This window comes from Pyxicephalus adspersus, chromosome 9 (assembly GCF_032062135.1).
Source record: "Pyxicephalus adspersus chromosome 9, UCB_Pads_2.0, whole genome shotgun sequence".
Classification (NCBI taxonomy): Eukaryota; Metazoa; Chordata; class Amphibia; order Anura; family Pyxicephalidae; genus Pyxicephalus; species Pyxicephalus adspersus.
Window position 1 is genome coordinate 51711150 of NC_092866.1, and position 15898 is coordinate 51727047.

General features: G+C 37.2%; 1 protein-coding gene and 1 long non-coding RNA gene across 2 annotated transcripts in view; both read right to left on the minus strand.

Annotated features, from left to right (window-relative positions):
• Positions 1–60: 60 nt before the first annotated feature.
• On the minus strand, positions 61–5566 carry LOC140337989 (uncharacterized). Its single transcript, XR_011922164.1, has 3 exons — positions 5393–5566; positions 2473–2603; positions 61–484 (listed from the first exon to the last, which is right to left on the minus strand). It is a non-coding gene; the product is annotated as an uncharacterized lncRNA (long non-coding RNA).
• Positions 5567–6062: 496 nt separating this feature from the next.
• The window catches only part of LOC140337742 (ovochymase-2-like), a 33418-nt gene continuing 23582 nt past the window's right edge, over positions 6063–15898 (minus strand). The window contains exons 16-22 of the mRNA XM_072421541.1: positions 15594–15780; positions 15402–15471; positions 13947–14142; positions 12471–12601; positions 8390–8552; positions 7430–7534; positions 6063–6085 (exon numbers count right to left, since the gene is read on the minus strand). Coding sequence (XP_072277642.1) covers positions 6063–6085; positions 7430–7534; positions 8390–8552; positions 12471–12601; positions 13947–14142; positions 15402–15471; positions 15594–15780 — 875 coding nt within the window. The remainder of the gene's footprint in view (positions 6086–7429; positions 7535–8389; positions 8553–12470; positions 12602–13946; positions 14143–15401; positions 15472–15593; positions 15781–15898) is intronic.

Genomic DNA, 15898 nt, shown 5'->3' on the forward strand with positions numbered 1-15898 from the left:
ATGTGTTGGTAAATGTTTTCGATCCTGGAGCAGATCGATTCCAAGTTTGCTGGATCACCCAGGTTCACTTATTAAAGTAATCTTCTCCAGCCTTGGAAAGCTTTAATAAATCCGGCCCATTGTGTTTTTATTCCTATTAGTAATTTTTTTCTCCTGTCCAATATTTTCCTCCCTGTGACAACCCCATTAAAAGGACCTTCTAAGATTATTTGTAGGAAAAAAAACAAGAAGTGCAAAAGATAAATGTTTTCATAGATGGAACATGTCTAGAATATATACTTCTTGTATTTTCAGATATTTACACTTTAGATTAAAATAGTTCTTTTGTTTTCTATATTCTTCTTTGTGGATTATTTTTTGCCATGGAAAGTATAGGACAGCCATAAGTGTAGCTCGGCGTTGGTGGTATTGGTGTTGACATCTATGGTGAGGGCCGGGCCGGTTGAATTGATGGTCCCAGGAACGGTGTCCATGGTCAGCTGGGCTGTAACAGACAGAGATTGTGAGAGCCGAGAATACAGAACACACATAACTTGACGTAAGAATCCTCACAAAGCAGAGCGAAGGTTAAACTCATTGTTTATCTATAGGACATAGTCCAGGGGGCACAAACACTTACAAACCACATGATTTAAAGAGCTTCTTCTACTCTATTCTGCTTATTATGTTGGGCATAACTCCGAATATTGGGGGGTCAGATATTACCCACAATTTTTTTTGCCTTTCCTCATGACGGGATGGTGTCTGGGGATGGGCTGGCAGGAGCCACAGATACGGCAGTACCAAGATTCCAACAGGGCCAAGTCCGGAATGCAAAGCAGAGGTCATAGACAGATAATCCGTCCACCAGATGAAGTACACAAGGGCAAAACACAAGCAGATTCGGGGTAACAGTCAAAAGGTCAGTCCAGGTGGCATAAATTGTGTATAACAATATATAACCAGTAAATCAGACAAGAACTCTCCAGCACAGATAAGCCTAGCTTTATGCTACAACAGGCACTGGTGACTGGGAGAAGAGAAGCTATAAAGTCCCAGCAACTAATGGCCATGCAGGAGTTAATTTGCTCCTAAAATCCCCTTCAGCTGTGCACAGCCTCACAGTGTGTGCTGGGGATGCCGATAAAATACATCAGGCTGCACGGCTAAAGGGAAGCAGGGGCTACTGTAAATTACATCGCTGGACAGAATAAACAGTTTTTTATACTGCGATGGTGCACAGCACGGGATCACTGGACAGATAAGCATCTCCTAACACTAACTGGTTAAATGCCTCAATTTTTTCCCTCCTTGCAACGGAAATATAAAATATTTTAAATTCTACAAACATATATATATATATATATATATATATATATATATATATATTGTGTCTGTTGACAGTAATCTAGCATCTTTGAGGCTATAGACAGAGCATATTCATGTTCGTGTAGGGCCACTACCCTTACTTTTACTTTCCTATATTGCCCCCATCCACCTAGGAAGTTGTATCCCACGTGCCCTTTTTGAATACTTACCCAGATCTGGCTCCATCTCCTTGGCATTTTGGTACTCTGTTGGCTTTTTAATCTGATGATGCGTGTGTGTTGTTTGGCCCAAAAAACTTATATATTGGGGCTGGCTGATGAATCTCCATCTATCCATCTACTGATATCAGATGAGGGAAATTGATCAATGCCACAAGCCATGGAGTAAATAAAAATATTTAGGTAGTCATTTATAGTAATAGTAGTAATTTTATTAATAGTAACAATTTGGGGGATAATATAAGGTGAGCTGCACCTGCTTGGGGTGACGGGTTCAAAAGGGTAAGGAAACTTTGTGGGTAGGTTTTTCTAACGCTTTAAACTTTAGTTACTGTTACTATCAGTAATGTTGTGACTCTACATTTTACATATATTGTAATACTATGAGAAAATAAAACCTAGCCCATAGTACACTTGAGACGCCTGTCACAATAAAATAATAGGATCTGAAAAGAAAGCAGCAGCAAATTGTAAGTAATTAATTTTTGGGTGTCCAAATGTAAAAACATCAGACATGGGGGTAAATATCAATAGAAAGTACACAAGTCAATCAAATCCATTGTAAATTCTGATTAATTTCAGTTTGAGAAAAACAATCAGAAGGGCAGAACATTGTGCACATGGATGCAGTGTTTTGGAATTAATTGGTCGCTCATCTGATCAGTCTAATAAGTATTGATCTGCAAGTGAGAACTAAATCACTGAATTTTCAAGAAGTCATCTTTATGTATCATATATTTCTCTGTTCATTCACTAGACCCCATAAGTGAAAAAATATAGCAAAGAGATAGCAGAAAAGAGATTTCCTAGTATACCATGCATGTTATCTGCCCAACCTTGGATCTCATTATCAGCAGTTGTGTAACCCTTTGTAATCCCACAAGTAAACACAGCAGCAAGGTTACTTTCCATGTCCCTTTCCCCACTGATCTGTGAGTAGCTCTACCTTTTAGAGTTTTATTGCTCGATATTCCCTCGTAGATCACAACCTGAGAATTGTGTCCATGGGACGTATTCAGCTCTTTAATACTCAGCATTATAAAATGGTCAGATGGAGCCTGGACTTTAATCTGACAACTAAAACACAAAATATATAAAAAACAAAGATCATCCAACAACCCCAATTCCACTATGTAAATATGTATTAAATATCAAATATTTTATAATTAAACTTAGGAATAAAAATTGAGTAATATATATATAATTATGTTTTCCTCCCATTTGGCTTCAGATCATGGGCCTGATTTATTAATTTATTATAGCTCTTCAAGGCTGGAGAAGATACACTTTCATCAGTGAAGCTGGGTGATCCAGGAAACCTGGAATGGATCTTGTCCAAGATTCAAAACATTCGCTAGCAAATAGTAAATAACTTTGAGGAAATCCAGGTTTGCTGTATCACCCAGCTTCACTGATGAAAGAGTATCCTCTACAGCCTTGAAGAACTTTCATAAACCAGGCCCAATAAGAGAATTCTTTTTAATAATCATTCATAATTTGGTATATATATGGTATATGGTTTCACATTCCCCTAAAACTATATTGTTCTATAGGAGCTTCAAGAAAACCGTCCACCTTGCCCATTCAGGAATAGTCTAATACTGGGTACACCAGGTATATATTTTGCATCTGATAAACTTGATGGACATTTTATTAAATCTTGGAATTTCTCCTGATGCCATGTACAAAGGATCCTGTCTATCTGACCAATCACTTTTTGACTTTCTCCAAGAATGTGATCAGATCAGAAGGGCAGAATGTTGCGCACATTTACAGTGTTTTTAATTATCAGACTGATTAATAGAATTATGTGTTCAGGTACTAAATTGGCATCAGATCTGTCAGCGTGTTCCCAGCCTAAGGCTCAGCACTGTTCTGTTCTATGGAGAGTGGAGGAGGAAATAAAGTTAGTGGCACCCTGCTGTGCTCTTATTCATTGTCAGGTATAGTAGTCGTTCACCATCGTACAATCCTGTTTAATAATAAATCATGGATCCATGAACAACATCGGGTGACCACTGTACACATGTCAGCTTCTCGCCTGACCGTTCATAGTGGGTGAGAATCTCTTCACATGCGTACATAGCCTTTAAATGACAGTGTCTCTTTAAAAAAAACACTGATTGTAGCAAGGTGCCCTTGAAAGGGAGATTTAAATAAATGAAGATCTGTCTTCCAAGCATTCTATCCTTCACCGATTGTCATGTATGAACAGAACAACTTTTCCATAACTACCCCTGCTCATCTGCTCTAACTTTTTCAGCAGATGTCTTTAACTGTGAACTTTGCTGCCCCCTGCAGGTAAAAATAGAGATCACATCTAAATTTGCTTGGAACTGAAAAATGGAGAAAGTGAAAAAAGTAATTTTTCTGTGAATCAAGAAGAATGTGTTCCTGAAAGACACATGACGAACTATCTATCAATATCTACACCAAACAACATTCATACAATGGGCCTGATTTATTAAAGCTCTCCAAGGCTGGAAAGGAGACACTTTCATCAGTGAAGCTGAGTGATCCAGCAAACCTGGAATGGATTTTCCAAAAGTAATTTGCTATCTGTTAGCAAATGTTTTCAGCCCTGGACCAGATCCATTCCAGGTTTGCTAGATCTCATAGCTTCACTGATGAAAGTTTATCATCTCCAGCCTTGGAGAGCTTTAATGAATGAAGCCCAATTTCTCAACTGAAACAACCCTAATACATTTGTACATAAGAATACATTAGAAAAATTGGTGAAATTCCCTATTCAATTTCAGAGAGCACACGTTTAATTATGGAGATGTCAATGCATCCAGCTTTAATTAACTTTGCTTTCATCTTGTTCCAAACTATGATATTTGGCAAAGAATATTGTCCTTTCCCTGGCTTTACTATCTACCTAGAAGTTTCTCCAATATAGAAACACCTTATGGATTTATAGTGCAAATTAGAGCTGTGTATTGGCAAGAATCTGGTGATATGTTACATATTAGGATACAAGGGGTAACAAATCAATATACTGAGATATATAATACAATAGTGGGGGTAAGATAATATTAACCCTATCATAGGAGGAATTCCTGCTTCCACCCCTTCCTTACCCTTGCTACACTCCCAACCAGATTGGGTTGTTAAACACCTGACAGGCCAGTGATCACTAAACATATTATCACAATACAGGTAGTCCCCAGGTTACATATGGGATAGGGACTGTAGGTTCTTATGTTGAATTTGTATGTAAGTTGGGACAGGTACAATATTTTATTAAATGCAATTAGGACAGATGTTTGTCTTAATATTATTAGGCAGCGTGGTGTCAGTTACTGTATAAAATCCTCACACAAAAAAAAAAAACTTTATGGAACCTAGACATTTATTAACTACTGGAGCAAGCTCTGCTTTGATATGAAAAAAGAAACAACTGTAGAGTTTGTCTGGTCATTACAAGAGCTTGCAGAACAGCAAAAGACTTCTTCTGCAAGTCATGCAAACTTCTCCCTCCCCCCATCAAGCCTCTGTCCTGCACACGAAGGAGCAGTGAAGCCCTGTTCATACCTAGGAGTTGCCTGTGTGTCTGATGTCCTTGGGGACTACCTGTACTCAAGTTTAGGAATTGAAGCAGTATTGCTCATCACAGGTTGGATGCCTGCTACATATTTCTTACTGGTTGCTACAATTTACCCTATTCTAGTGCTTTTTCGCCTTATTATTTTTTTCTAGACATAAAAGGATAACTTTCTGTGAACAAAATAAAAAAAATTAGAATTCTACTTTAAAAAATACCAATATGCAATGAATGGGTGTAAATGAATAATCTCTAGTATTTGAGTGTCGTAGCAAGGCTCATTGCAGTGAACCTATGATCATACACAGAGCATTGTTACCTGAAGCCTTCAGGATGATCTTGGCTGTCAGCGACCAGCTTTACCTCCCCCGGTGACTGCAGTGATATCGGACCTTTGCATTCAGTGTAGGTGGGCTGTGTTGGGCTTGCATTGGTGAAAACATCTATGAAAGAGCCAGAGTTGTGTAGTTAGTATCAACGAGCACCTATGCTGAATTGAAATGGTAGGAGGTTAGTCGTCAAGTGTATGTTCCATGACATTCACCTACTTACCTGCAGCAACCTTTACGTCCCTGCTTTTACATAGGAATACAGGGGCCATTAGGGGCCTTTGGGCGGAGTGGCAGACACCTGATATTGTAGGTATAAGTCAACACCAATAGACTGAAATCCAGTTCAAGTACTAAGGGGTCTATTGATTAGTGAATCTGGCATTCACCAAACATTCTCTGGGGAAGAATAATTTGCTGCCATTGAAAACACATGGACCCTGGAAGGTACACCACCAGAAAATATTTGGTAAATGTAAGATTCACTGTTTATAAGAATAACTCCTACGTATGTGGTCTGCCACTGATGTACAGCATGAAGTACCCGAAGCAATCTGAGTTATTTTCATATAGAAATAGAAATCACTTTGTAAATAATTCTCTTTCTCAAGTGTTATTACCCTACACCACTAAGTCAGTATGTGAACAAAGTTCAGTGGGTCAAATCTTGTAGATGGTATATGCTAAAAAAAAAAGTTATATTCCAAATTACACATAAAATATGTGGGTTGGTTCACTAAGGGTCCACAAAACATAACCAATAATTACCTGAACCATTAAATGATCATAAACTGTTTGTTTTTTTTTTCAATCCATAGTCAGTTGAGGCTTAGGTTGGTTGAAAATTGTAAAATGTATGATCAGATTTATTCTGTGATTCTATTTTTTCATCATTCTAGATGAAAAATTCTTAATAGTGAAACAAAAACTAGAATTGTTGTTGGGCTTCCAGCCAACGACAACCAAAGCCCCCATCCCAATGTAAGGGCTTAAATCCTCACCAAGTTGGATAATTTAAAGCACTTTTACCTTCCTAATCCTTCAGCTTACTGTTAGCCAAAGCTATTTTCCTCTCTCTGACACCGAGTTGTGGATAAGAGCTCAATATCACAGTTATTGTCCCACTTACCTTCTGACCTAGTAAAATAATACTCCCCCAGCCGCTCCTCCAATGACCTACTACTGACTTCTTCACTCATAACCTCCTCACACGCACGGCTCAAAGACTTTCTAGAGCTGCCCAGACTCTCTGGAATGGTCTTCATCATCCTATTCGGCTTGCTTCTACTTTCTGCTCTTTTAAAAAAAGCACTAAAAAAGCACTCCCCTTCCTATTGTGTGTTAATTCTCCCACGTTCTAGATTGTAAGCTCTTTGGGGTAGGGTCCTCTCCTCCTGTGTCACTGTCTGTATTCGTCTGTCATTTGCAACCCCTATTTATTGAGATGGGAATGAGAAGGATAAAAAAAACTTGATAGAGAATTTACACAGAGATCTTGTTTTTAAAATGTTGTTCTCATAAACTGAGATATTAGATTCTTCTGGGTGTCCCGGATGCCTGGTCACCCCCTGCACACTGTGCGTCCATCTGCTGGCCCCACTGTTCTCTATGCAGATGGTGAGCAGGCATCAAACAGTCCCAGAGGTGTTGGACGTTCAACATATTCAGCCACCTTAGTTTTGCAATAGAAAAGAGATCAGAACAGGTAATAAGTTTTTTTCTAAAATAAAGGCACTTTTAAAACTTTTTTTATCTAGCATCAGAGTGGTTTAAAGTGCATGAACCTATAGCAATCAAACAAAATCTATTCTGTACTGATCTTACAGCAGCCAAATTGATTTTATTTGGTTGATAAGTTTTTCTAAACCTAAAGATTTATTCCGAGTGATTTTAAAGAAAGAAGATCAGAACACCAACAAGGTTAGCTGGATTTTTTATGAAAGAAACATTTTTTCCCATATTCCCTCAGTGATCAGTCCACTTTCTAGTTATTTCTATAAAAACAAAAACTATTAGCATCTCTATACCTGGCTGTTCTTGTGAGTTGTAAATTTGATCAGACTGATCATCTGCAGTGATCGGTGGATTGTCTTGGTCAGCATTATACCGATAGTAGTCCATATCTGATGACTCTGTAATTGACATGAAATAAGATTTTTTAGTACCTCCATCTTTAAAACTCACTTAAGTGCTCCATGTCATGCTATTTGGATTATAATTTTTTTATTTAATGTACAGCGCTGCGTAATATGTTGGCGCTATATAAATCCTGTTTAATAATAATAATAAGCACAAGATTCCAATATAAAGGTCAAACGCCCTCTCTATTTAAAAGTGTTTGGGATTATGGGAGATATGTTTTTCAATTACTATCAATGTAGGCATGCTGTATAAGCTGCATGAGCTCCACACACACTAAAATCTTGGGGTCTGAACAGTTTTGGCATATTTGATTTTGCGACCTGATCCAATATTCCATGCTGTCAGTAAGATCAAAGCCTCTAAGCATACTCAAAAATATTCCCTATGGGAACCTAAAGCTTCTTTGAGCTGACTTTGATGTGAACAGAAAGATGTTGCAAAATGCATTGGAAAAATAGGACATACTTCAGAAAGAACTTTCATGACAATTACTGATGTACCTAATCTATTAGAGAGTTTTCTATGTGAAGAATTGTATTAACAAGTATGTTCATTGTGATTTCAAAGTAAAGGTATTTTGTTTTTGTAAGGGTCTTGTGTCTCTATTGTTTATCGCATGCTGTATATACACAACATAAAACTCATTTTTTCACCTGGACTAACTTATAACAAAAACTGCACAAAATGAACAGGTGGAGCTGTGTGGAGGGCAGCCATTTACAAACCATTATAGCAAAGGACAACTAAATTGTACACTTTTGTGCCAATGATGACATTCATGTCTGTTGGGTATTGAAGCTTTTCTATCGTTTTTCACATTCACTACTAGCAGATGGTACACTGACCTGTCTGCATGAAGCTCTGTATCCATTTTGTGTATAGGAGAATTTTTGTGTGCAGTCCCGGTTTAGCATTTTCTTTGCAGCCAACTCCATGGCTAGAAATGGCATAGAGAAAGAAGACCGTGGGATCATTTGAAGGGCAAACCAATGGACTTCCACGCTGTCCCTGTGCCAAATAAAAATGATCATTAATAGATAAATGCAAAGCTCAGTGATCAGTATCAGTGATATCGATGATAAAGCCATTTGTCGAAGACTGGAAAGTTAGTTATAGAATCCTCTGTCACGACCCAATCCATATTGCCACCTATGCAGTGCCAGCCACATCACCACACAAAGGTATTTTATGCCAAAACTCAACTAAACTTGCAGACTTGAAACCAGTCCCTGTTGGAATAAACTTTCCTGGACAGGTGAGTATATGGACCCAGTGGTGCAGAACATGGAATGTTTCATCAGAGTACCTACTAAATTGTACCTGTACTGACACCAGTAAAACTTCATAATTACAAGTACAGGTAGTTCCCAGGCTAGGAACATCTGACATACAGACGACTCCTAGATACGAACCGGCTTCCCTGCTCGCTTGATGGGGGGAGGTTTGCATGACTTGCAGAAGAATTTTTGATAAACATGGCTGAGATTGTGGGTGATTTTAAGGACTGAGCTCTTTCTGCAGCCTCTTTTAATGACCAAGACAAACTGTGCAGTTGTTCCTTTTTGCATATCAAGACACAGCTTGCTCCAGAAATTAATGAATGTCTAGGCTCCATAAAGATTTCTGCTTTGTTTGTGATTAACTCACAGTGAGGATTTTATACAGTAACTGACAAGATGCTGCCTAATAATATGAACATCTGTCCTAATTGCATTTATTAAAATAATGTACCTGTTCCAACTTACATACAAATTCAACTTAAGAACCAACCTACAGTCCCTATCTTGTATGTAACCCGGGGACTACCCATATATGTGCCAAAAATGCAAACAAATCCACAGCAAATACCTTCTGACTTACCAGTGCCTTAATAATTTGACATGCAATAATTAACGCAATTAGTATTGCATTAATTTGAGATGCAAGATGCAGGTCAAAATGTTTTATGCAATGGCATTTTTTTTAATAATGTTATGCTTTAGGTAGGCTTATTGAAGGAGCTTTAAGAAAGTAATTAAAATTTGACATCAAATCATTAGCTATTTTATTCAATACATTCAGTCCAAGGTCTCCGGCATCACAGGACCTCACTATATTAAAACACCATGCAAATGCACTTTAAACTTTTGGTACTTCCTAGTTTTTTACTTTCCAGTTGACATGTTTATTTCAGATTTTCTGGTAGACAGCAATTATTAGCTTTTTAATATTACTTATTATAAAATAGTTTTCTGCAAATAAATATTTCTTTCTCATACATTACAATTTTTTAAATACAAAAATAAAAATGTTAAAATACAAAACAAAAAGTAAAAAAAAAATAATAAGCTACTCAGCTGATTCAGTTCTTTTTTCATTCATCATGAAAGCCCTGACTTCTGTGACTCTAATCTAAAGTTCCATGGGAATGTAAAATACAAAAGAACTATTAAGCACATAAAGACAGGCAAGGATGTGAGCCAGGTCATTGTGCCACTGGGATGGAAAGCATTGTGGCACACTGACCGACCTCTCTCATAGTAGAACAGCCTGGCACAGGCAATGTTCAAAATCTAACAAACACTAAAAGTTTTCAACTCAAATATCAAAGTGTTTTAAACAAACCTGCAGCAAACTCAATACAGTATACATATATGAGGTCTGTCTCCTAAATAATGAGGCTGATAATAACCCACTCAATATTCTCTCCATTCACACTTAGGCAGTGATGCAGTTATGTTTTCCACTTGTGGAAGGTGTGGAGCAGATCAGTTTCTGATATCTGATGTTTTTTTCTTCCTGAATCAATTGACTCAACCCCGTGTGGTCCTTCACGCTCTGATTTCAGAAATGTAGAAATTTAGAAAAAAAGAAACAGTCACAAAGTGCCAAATCTGGTGAATATTCTAGTGTAGTAACGTGTTTGTCGGTCACATAAAGTGCTGTGTAAGAAGGAGCATTGTCCAGGTGAAGAATGAAACCATTTTCCCACATTTCTGCTGTCTTTTCCTGACTTATTCTCCCAGCTTTGTCAAAACCTCCTTATAATAATGTTGGGTCACTGTTGTGTCTTCTGGAACCCATTCTGCCAGAATTATCCTTCACAGCAACAAACATGATAAGCATAGCTATGAACTTGCTTTAATGCTCTTTTTTGATTCTTGGTGATGAAGGTGTTTCCAGTGCATTGACTATTTGTTTCAGGTTCATACTGGAAGATCCAGGTTTTGTCACAATAAATGACTTTTTGAAAAAGGTTCAGGTCCTCAAGTTGCTGTCATTTTTTATTCTGCTTTGAAATTTTACTGAAACACAACGGCATTAAATGGTGACTGACAACAAACTAAACGCCAGAGAGTGCCGTCATATATTGTGCACGATTAGACACGTTTAAACATCAATGGCTAGTGCTCATAATCAGTTCTCACTGCTTTGTTTAAGACATAGAAATGGTTTTGTTATTTATTAGACAGACTTTGTTAATACACACTGTTACCCTGCCAAAAGATTTTGGCTTGTTTAAGCAAGCTTGTAATTTGCATGCTTTAAGCAAGGGTGGCGCTACTATTCAGTGCTTTCAGATTTGCAGCTTTCGGTATCTACCAATGAACCATACAACGGCTGACTGCTTTCCTTTTTGTGAGCCAGTATAAATACATTTACTTCCTAAGCGTTTGGAACATATTCAGAATGGAATGCAAAAGATCCTATTACGCAGCAGGGATGTAGAGGTTTTTGATGAGTTCATTTGAAGTACATGTAACCCTAACTCCATGATGTTTAGTTTGCAAAGTCATTGGGATTTTTTAAAGGCTCTCCAAGGCCGGAGAAAATACACTTTCCTCAAACCTGGAATTGATCTGGTTTAAGATTGTAAACATTTGCTAACAAATAGAAAGAACTTTTAAGAAATCCATTCCAGGTTTGCTGGATTACACAGGTTCACTGATGAAAATGTATCCTTTCCAACCTTTGGAGAACTTTCATAAATCAGGTTCATTGTGTATTATACACAGCTGCCATTAACCTCCCCAGCAGTAACCTTGAATGTGACACGGGGTAAAAAAAAAACTGCTGAAAGCGGTAACCCCAAGTGACTCTGGGTAGCTAAAACAACGAAAAACAATGATAAATACTACGTTACCTGGTCTGCCGGCGTCCTTCTTCGCAATCCCCGTCCTCTCGCATCCTCCGGCCGGCGTCCTCTGCATATGATATGTCACCCAGGAGTTCCCGGTAAAGTTGGTGCATGCAGCCGTTGCGTTGGGGGAGTGGAAGGAATTTCAAATAATTTTCTATTGCATTCACTACAAAATAACTGTATTGAATGCAGTACGGTGAATTTATATGTCTAAAAGCAGTACATTGTCTTTCATGAAAATGTATTTTACAGTATAATATAATAGTATGAGTTTAATAAAATTTGAAACACAAAATCAAGTCAAAAATATAAATTAAATTAATTGTAAAAAAAATACATTTATTACATTTATTTTTTTAATTAATTTTTTTGACATGATTTTGTGTTTCAAACTTTATTATACTCATACTATTATATTATACTGTAAAATACATTTTAATGCAAAACAATGTACCGCTTTTAGACATATAAATCCGGACAGAATTCTAGCTGCACCTAGGTGTTGCTGACTTTTTGTGGAGTGGGAAGTACTGAGGGTTTTAAGAGACAGAAGAAGATGGGTAGGTAAGTTTGAAATTTTGGGTTTTGAGGTCTCTTTTAAATGACCAAAAAGGAGAAAGGGGAATAGGATAAGGAAGACCATTCCAGAGAGTCGGGGCAGCTCTAGAAAAATCTTGGAGCCGTGCGTGTGATGAGATTATAAGTGGGGAAGTCAATTTTAGAATAGAAAAATGAACAAGAAGTGACACTTCTAAACATCTTACTTTTCAAACGTTTCCTTCTTTCCTTCAGCCCTATATACTTACAAGGCAGGTGTCTTGGCCTTTAGCAACCCCAGCACATACCATGCTTTCTGAAATTGTGCCGTAGTAACTTTCACAAACACCATCCGTCTCTATTGGGACCTCTTGCTGCTGAAGCTTTGTAGAAGTTTCCCCTGCAGTTATAAGACATTGGTTATATCAGTTACCTAACCTAACTCAGTTACCCTTACTCAACAATTTTTAGTAAAGAGATTTAAATAAAAAATACGGCAAGTGTTGTATGCACACCCTGGGCCACCTTTGTGTTAGCAGGAAATTGAATCCTTTGATTTTCCAACCCCAATCCTGGATGCCTGCAAACATTCTACTGTTTTTCTCTGCATGTTTCCATTCCAACTCATCATATTGTAGACCTTCTCAGAGTCTTATTTCAAATTAGTTTGTTGCAGCTTCTGAAGGATATATGGAATAAGACAAAGGTCTGCAAACAGATATCAACGGTCAACCCAAAAGTGATATTTAAGTTACTGACTTGAATTCTTCAAATGTGATATCTCTTCCATAAAACCAGATTTTGTTCCTGTCTTTATGAAAGTAATAGACCTTCTTTTATACCTTATATAGGAAATTTCTACAAGTGATGGTGCTTCGAACATACATTCTGTTCCTCCTACTTTCATATTGTTTTAGCCCCATGACCAGGGCATGAAGCATTGCAGTATATCTATATAATAAATCCCCAATCTGAAGCACTACTTATCTTTCTTTTACCCTACAAAAACTCAAGCAGCTACTGTTTTTGTAACACACAGTGCTATCAATGAAACAACTATTACTCCCTGTTGTGCTCCCACCCATTCAACATGGGCCTTTCAAACGTGATCAGACAACCAAGAGAAAGGAATGACACCGAATGATAACGTTCTTCAAGGCCGGAGAGGATACACTTTCATCAGTGAAGCTGGGTGATCCAGCAAATATGGAATGGATCTGGTCCAGGATTCAAAACATTTGCTAAAAAATATCAAATTACTTTTAGGAAATCCCTTCAAGGTTTGCTGGATCGCCCAGCTTCACTGATGAAAGAATATAAACCTAATGCACCATAAAGCTCTTTTTATCTGCTTTTTTGGATTATTTATTTGGGGTTTAACGGACGGAATGGGATACCTGCATATGAAGCATATAAAACCGATGACAAGGATTATTTATATTAAGTGCATGTAGCCTGTGGTAGGTTTGGGATAAATCTAAGGTGACCATTTAATTTGTGTACATAGCACATGTTGGTGGTACACAATTGTTGCACAAATGTATGTGGTTTATGAAGATCATGGGTATGTTTATACTGAATGACCTGCTTCACTCTGTTTTAGACTTTTCTTAGTTGAATCATCACTGTTGCTAATGGAAGATTGTCAAAAATGATGTTTTAGGCTTTATTAGGAAGGGTGGCGTGCTGCACTAGTTTATTAATTTTTATTACAATATACATATTACAATTTACAATATACATACCTTCCCCATTTAGATCCCATCCAGACACAACACAAATGCTAGAAGGTTCCACAATAATATCAGAAAGTGGAAAACATACTGGCTGAACATAATCATTAAACTGAAACTCTTCTTTCAGCTCAATCAGAGCAATGTCATTTTCCATGGTCAACAAAACAAAGTTGGGGTGCACATGGATTTCTTTTACTGAACCAATCTGGAACAGAATGAATGATAAAGTTATAGTCCATTTTCTGAGGAACTTGTACAGAACAGAAATGAAGCTTTAACATGAATTCAGTTCTCCTTGAGTTAACCTAGCTGGGTTCATATATTGGTTAATATATTGCTCATAGTTTGGAAACTTTCAATAAAGCACCACAATAGAAGCCTTCCTGAACCTAAACCCTTTAAAATTCCAAGTTTTAAAGTAGAGTAGTGATGGTTATGTAGTTCCAATTTAACATGGATCAGGACAATTGCAACCTCGGATTATTAGTCAGAATCTGGACAATCTGAGTTTCAATCTGGCAATACCATACCTGTTAATGTCCAATTGGCCAAGCCCTGATATACCTATTAGGTATAATAAGGCTCAATAAAAAAATATAAATCTAATTGGATTTCTGGATTTGAATCAGAACTTTTGTGATCTGAACACCTTTAATTGGGAACTTTGTTGTGCCAAAGTTTGTTCTTATTCTTCTTACACTAAATTCAGACTAATATATTTTTCTTAGGCATAATTTCAGACTAATGATATTTTAGTAATATTTACCGCCCCTGGGCACCTCCTGACAAACATTAGGAACATGTTGTCACTTTTTTTTTCAGGAGTTTGCAAATTTTGGTGCAGGCTTTTACAAGCAGGTACAAAAGCTTAGCAGAGTAGTGCAATTTTTTTTATAATTGAAAGCCTTTTGGCTAAACATTTGCAAATGGCACAAATATAAGTCTATGTAGGTGGCAGGGTCCACAAACTGCCTCTGGAAACTGCATGAAGCATCCAAAAAAATGTATTGCTGCCTCCTACCATCTGTTAAATAAAGCATAAAAACCAGACCTATTCGCTCCAATGTTAACCATTTTTTACAAATGATTTTGAGTAGTAAGATTACTCATAACTGCTTACAAAAAATGGTTAACATTGGGTGAAATGGGTCCAAATGGGTCTGGCAGTTTTGAGCATTAAAACTGCTTGCAAAAAACTGAACTAAGTCTGAACCTTTCTGTATTGTTTAAGAATAGAACTGATCATGTTTGAAGAAATAACTGAGGTTGTAGAATCAGCAACCTATAATTATTTAGTTATGAGACAACATCACATTAAAATCTTCTCCAATCTTTCTATATCACAGTTAATAAAACAGATCACAACATCCATGAAAGAGACAATGAAACAATATCAGACCATTTGGAAAGTACACAACAAGTGCCAACCACGTTATCTAGCAGATGATAAAGAAATATTCCAACCTGAGCATCTTCAGACCTTTCCAGATCATGCAGCCCAGCAACCACCAACAAAAGATCACGGAATTGTCCTCTGAAATACAATATTGTGTTATATTAAGAAAAAAATTGATATGTTTAATTATTGCCAAAACATCATATAATACTAATAATAATATAATAATACATAAGTATGTATTTGTTATTACTACTTACGTCTGCACAATGCAGCTGGCAGATGTTAGGACAAATGTTTCTGATACAATTACTCCACTGCAGATGTGTTTTCTGACATATTTTATGCTGACGTGCCAGGGCCAAGAGTTTGGAATGGCTTCCTCTGCTATGGTTATGCTCTGATTAATGAACATAGGTAGGATTGGAGCCGCTTTACAACCTGTTTCTAAAACAAAACGAACGAAAAAAAGAATAAGCAAGTGCTGAGAGGAGAAATCCCTACTGTTCCAGACTCCCTATCAATGTAAATAAAAACTGACACATTTTACTATAATTTCTGGTAA